Source organism: Manis pentadactyla, chromosome 18 (assembly GCF_030020395.1).
Source record: "Manis pentadactyla isolate mManPen7 chromosome 18, mManPen7.hap1, whole genome shotgun sequence".
NCBI classification, from domain to species: Eukaryota; Metazoa; Chordata; class Mammalia; order Pholidota; family Manidae; genus Manis; species Manis pentadactyla.
In genome coordinates, this window is record NC_080036.1 from 7,096,205 (window position 1) to 7,101,057 (window position 4,853).

The 4,853-nt window shown below is 38.2% G+C and overlaps 1 protein-coding gene across 1 annotated transcript; it reads right to left on the minus strand.

The window, feature by feature from the left end:
* Positions 1-2,729: 2,729 nt before the first annotated feature.
* On the minus strand, positions 2,730-3,983 carry LOC118909059 (olfactory receptor 6Y1-like). Its single transcript, XM_057494855.1, has 2 exons — positions 3,924-3,983; positions 2,730-3,671 (listed from the first exon to the last, which is right to left on the minus strand). The coding sequence occupies exons 1-2, from the start codon at positions 3,981-3,983 to the stop codon at positions 2,730-2,732; spliced, it is 1,002 nt and encodes a 333-aa protein (XP_057350838.1).
* Between the last annotated feature and the right edge of the window lie 870 nt (positions 3,984-4,853).

Here is a 4,853-nt window from a genome sequence, read left to right on the forward strand (position 1 = left end):
AAACATAGATTTTATAGTTAAAAACATTTTACAAATAAATTTTCCATTGCAGATTACTTCACAGGTGAGTTTTAAAAACCATTTGAGGGGAAAATCATATCAATTCTGCACACTTTTTCCTATCAACTGAATGTTGTGTCCCCTCAAAACTCCCATGTTGGAGCTTCAACCCAATGTGGCTGTATTTGCACTTAGGGCCTTTATGCAGGCAATTAAGGGTAAATGGGGTGTGCTCTCTCTCTCCACTATGTGAGCCCCCAGGTAAATTGTCCCAGGATACAAACCAAAAGGAGAGAGTTCTCACCAGGAGCTGAATAGGCTGAGACCTTGATCTGGGACTGCTAGTCTCCAAAACTGTGAGAAAATGAATCACTCTTAAGACTTTTTAAGAAAATGAAAGGCAACCTACCCAGTGGGAGAACATATGACTAAAACATGTATTTGACAAGTGTATCATGGTATAAGAATTCTTAAAGCTTAATAGTAATATTTTAAAATTTAATTTAAAAGGTGGGTAAACTATTTCAGTAGACACTTCTACAGAGAAATTTACAAATTGTAAGTAAATTAAAAGATTGCTCAATTTAGGGCAATACAAGTGAAAACCAATGAGAGTCCATTACATACATACAAAAATGACCACATCAAATTCTGACATTTCTTAGCATTGGTGATATTGTAAATCAATTGGAATTCACATACATTGCTTATAAACATGTAAAGTGGTTCAGCTACTTTGGTAACTTTTTCAAAAAGTTAAGCAAAAATTTAAAATACCCAGTAACAACACTGCTACAGCCACCCGCATCTCTTGAAGAGAAACTAGTCTACATTCAGAACAACAACTATCATAAGAGCTTTATTAATAATAACCGAAAGGTTCATAAAATGTTGAATAGAAAAACAAATTGTGCTCTGTCAATACAGTGGTAAGCACTCATTGATTCCATGTAACTGATACATGTAACAACATGGAAAAATCTAAAAGACATTATGATAAGTGAAAGTAGCCAGACACAAGAGACTACATAGTGTATGATTCCACTTTATGTGAGTTTCTAGAAAAGGGAAAATAATTTGGCAAAAAGTGTATCAGTTTACCTGTGGCTAGGCCTAAGGGCCTGGGTAAGAAATTTAGTGAAAAAGGTCACAAGGAAACTTGTTGAGATTGTGGAAATGTTTTATTTGGTGATTGTTGTTTTACAACTATATGCTTTTCCAAAATTCATCAAACAGTACATTTAAATAGATGAAACTTACTGAATATAAGTTTACTTTACAAAACTGATTTTTAAAGAGATAACTGTAATATGAGAAGTGAAAAGTAATGGGTATTAAAATCTATGGTAAGGAAGTTAAGAAAAGCTTTTTACTCAATGCTTAAAATCTTGAAAACAATGATACGCTTTCTACATTTTACATTTCACAGTAGCCACATTTTAATACTTAATTGCTACATGCTTTTGTGTCCACTGCATTGAACAGCACAGATATAGATAATTTCTATTAACACAGAAGGATTCCTTAAAACAAACACTACTAAGCCAAAAATAAGATAAAATAGAATCAATACAAAATAATTAATTTAAAAAGCTTGTAAAAATCAGACAAAAACTAAGGCCAGAGGTTATCAGGTTAGATAAAATACATAATGTATGATTTTCACAAATCTTGGACCGCTTGTTGGCTTTAAGTGTTTTCATCTACAAAGGAGCCAATTAAGAAAAGATGATGACTTTTTATGGCTGAATATTCTCAATCATAATATCAGTTGGTCACAGGGATAGCAGTACAGCATGGAGAATACAGCCAATGAATCTGTAACATCTTTCTGTGGTGACAGAGAGTAACCTCATGGAGGGAGTGAGGATTTAATAATATGGGTAACTGTTAAACTACTGTGTTGTACATTTGAAACCAATATAAGATTGTTTATCAACAATACTTCAATAAATTTATAAAAAGGTAAGGTGGGGACTTTATTTGAACAAACATAAGCCAGTGTTTCTGTGGGAAAATAGTGTGGTGAGAGAAATTGAGTACAGAGGGAAAGAAGAAGAGAGAAGGGGAAATCTACAAATCTGTAAAAAAAAACAAGAAAAGAATAGAACAGAAAGAATGAGAGTTAGATGGGAATTTTAAAAAGCAGGTGAAAATGACAAGGTAGAACAGAAAATCAGAAGGGTGGGAGGGCAGGACTGGAAGAGTCAGAAAGTCAGGATATATTCACAGTTTCCAACTTCATCTTCTGTGTTCAAATATGTATTTATTAAATTATGCTTTCAACAAATATTTATTAAACACCTACTATGTGTCAGACACAGTTGAATGTACAGACAATACATTAGCAAATTAGTAAAACTTCATGTAGGGTTTGTATTTTAGTGAGATGGAAAAATCTGCCTTCAATTCAAGTAATTTTTGGAAAATGTTCAAAACTTTTCTGCTGACCTAGAAGCAGTAGCTACTTTTTGGGGATAGTAGCTACATCACCCCCAAAGTTAGCCACATTTATGCACACACACACACACACACACACACACACACACACACACACATACATACACACTCATGCACACAGCATCAGTGTTAAAGTATTAGAGGTTGATAGGTAGCCAAAGGCAAGAGTGTGGTAGGAGCTGTGCAGCAATCACCCAAGTCAGGCCTGAAGGGATTCTAGAAGCTTTTTAATTATTCGAGGCCCCATTTTCACTGGGTCCACTTCCCTTTCAAAGCACGTTCTTCTTGGGGGCTGCCTTTACTTCCCAGTTCCTCAGAGAGTAGATGATGGGGTTGAGAAGTGGGACGAGGACGGGGTAGAGCACAGACACTGCTTTATTGGGATTGTAGGCATACATAAACTTTTGGCAGGTATAGGTGACAAGGGTCATGGAGTAGAAGAGCATTACAGCTGCCAGGTGAGAGGCACAGGTGGAAAACGCTTTTTGGTGGCCCTGAGCAGAAGGGATCCTGAGGATGGTGGTGAGAATGGTGGTGTAAGATGCCACCACTGCACAGAGGGGGAGGGCAGTGACTATGAGGGCCAAGAGGAAGTGCACTAGCTCTGCCTGTGAGGAGTCCTCGCAGGAGACACTAAGAAGTGGTGTGATATCATGGAGGCAGTGATTGATCTGAGGCGTGCCACGGTAGTGGAGTCGGGCTCTGGAAACCATCTTCACGGCGGCAGTCACAAGTCCACAGAACCAGCATCCCCTGGCCAGAGCACCGCAAAGCCGGTTGGTCATGATAACTTGGTAGCATAGTGGATTACAAATGCCTACATAGTGGTCAAAGGCCACGACAGCCAGGAGAATGTACTCAGTGCAGACAAAGGTCACAAAACAGTAAAGTTGAGTCATGCACCCATTGAATAAAATGGTCTTGTAATGGCTGAGGAAGTCTACCTGCACCTTGGGGCTGATGACTGTGATGTACCACATCTCCAGGAAAGAGAGGTTTCTCAGGAATAAGGACAAGGGCTTGTGCAACTTTCCATCACTGTGAATGCCAAGGATGATAAGAAAGTTCTCTATTAGTATCAGTAGGTAGATCACCAGGAAAACAAAGAAGAGGGGCAGCTGGAAGCCTGGCCGTGTTGCAAATCCCAGAAGATTGAAATGTGTCATCACCATATGGTTGTAGACCTCCAGAACCTTGGTGATCACAACCGTCTTTGGGCTCAGACAAAATCAGTTCCTTCCACACCCCAAGAAGGACCCTATGGTTACTGACATTGATGAGGCCACCGCCAGCAAACTCACCATGAGAAGCTCTCCTGCCTTTCTTTCTTTACTTCCTTCTATATTATGATCGAAACGAAAGTTTTGAGCAAAAGTATGCTTTAGGGAGTTTATATACATATATTTTCAAATTATGCCAAGAGAGATAACTCATCCTAAGTCATGCAGAAATGCAATTGGAACCTCCGGACTCCCAGTTCTTTGCCGATACAACACTCCTGGGCATGAGAGGATGGCGTTCATGCCGTACTTTCACAATAGGCAAGATCCCCACGTTTTGCCTCTGGGAAGGGGGCAGGAGATTCAATCGCTCATTCCCCAGGTTTAACTTGCCTGACTCTGGAGCAGTCACATGACCCCTCTAATATGTGAAATGGAGAATCTTTTTTTAAACCGATTTAACCAGATTATAAAGCTTCAATGAAGCAATATGTAAGCAAACACACAGGACTCATAGCAAATTTGATATGAATATTCAGTAGCTTCTAAGAGAACAAAACTGAATGGATAACATAAAAGGTAATGTTTCCTCTGATCCAACGCACTGTATAGAGATCAGGAGTTTTTAAACACTTTTACTTTAGCTAAGTGAACATATTACATAAGCCTTCAGAATATTAGTTTCATTATTTCTAAGGTGGATGTTTATAACTAAATTACATTTTCTGAACTTCTAATGAACTGTAGAGTTTAATTAGGTTCCCATGGATATTTGCTGTTATTTTATGATAATAAAGTAATAATACCTGCAAACTCTGCCCCCAAAATAACAAAGATCTAATGGTAGAATCAGCAGCCATTTTTAATGAGAAAGGGGGAAAGGACTGTAGGACCTTCCAATGGTATGAGATTAAAGAACTATGACTTGTTTGAAAAAAACATCCAAAAAAAATGAAAAACCAAGATACCTTCTGCCATTAGGTCCCTTCTGAATTTCTATCTAGTGATTTGGCAAAGTGTATGCCTCTTAGACTGGGATGAGAATCACTCCAAAACCTACTGGTTACTAAATGCCTTACCATTTCAAGCCTTTCTCTGTGTCCTAGAGTTTATTTCTCTATTCTACTCTTCTCCGTAGCCAGTCACTGTTTTTCTCATTTCTCAACAACCTTT

Excerpts from the sequence above, each read along its gene's own strand:
- LOC118909059 (XM_057494855.1), bottom strand. The coding sequence starts at position 3,983 with ATGAACGCCATCCTCTCATGCCCAGGAGTGTTGTATCGGCAAAGAACT. Across the intron at positions 3,672-3,923 it reads AAAGAACTGGGAGTCCGGAG|ACGGTTGTGATCACCAAGGT; the intron begins GTTCCAATTGCA and ends CTGAGCCCAAAG.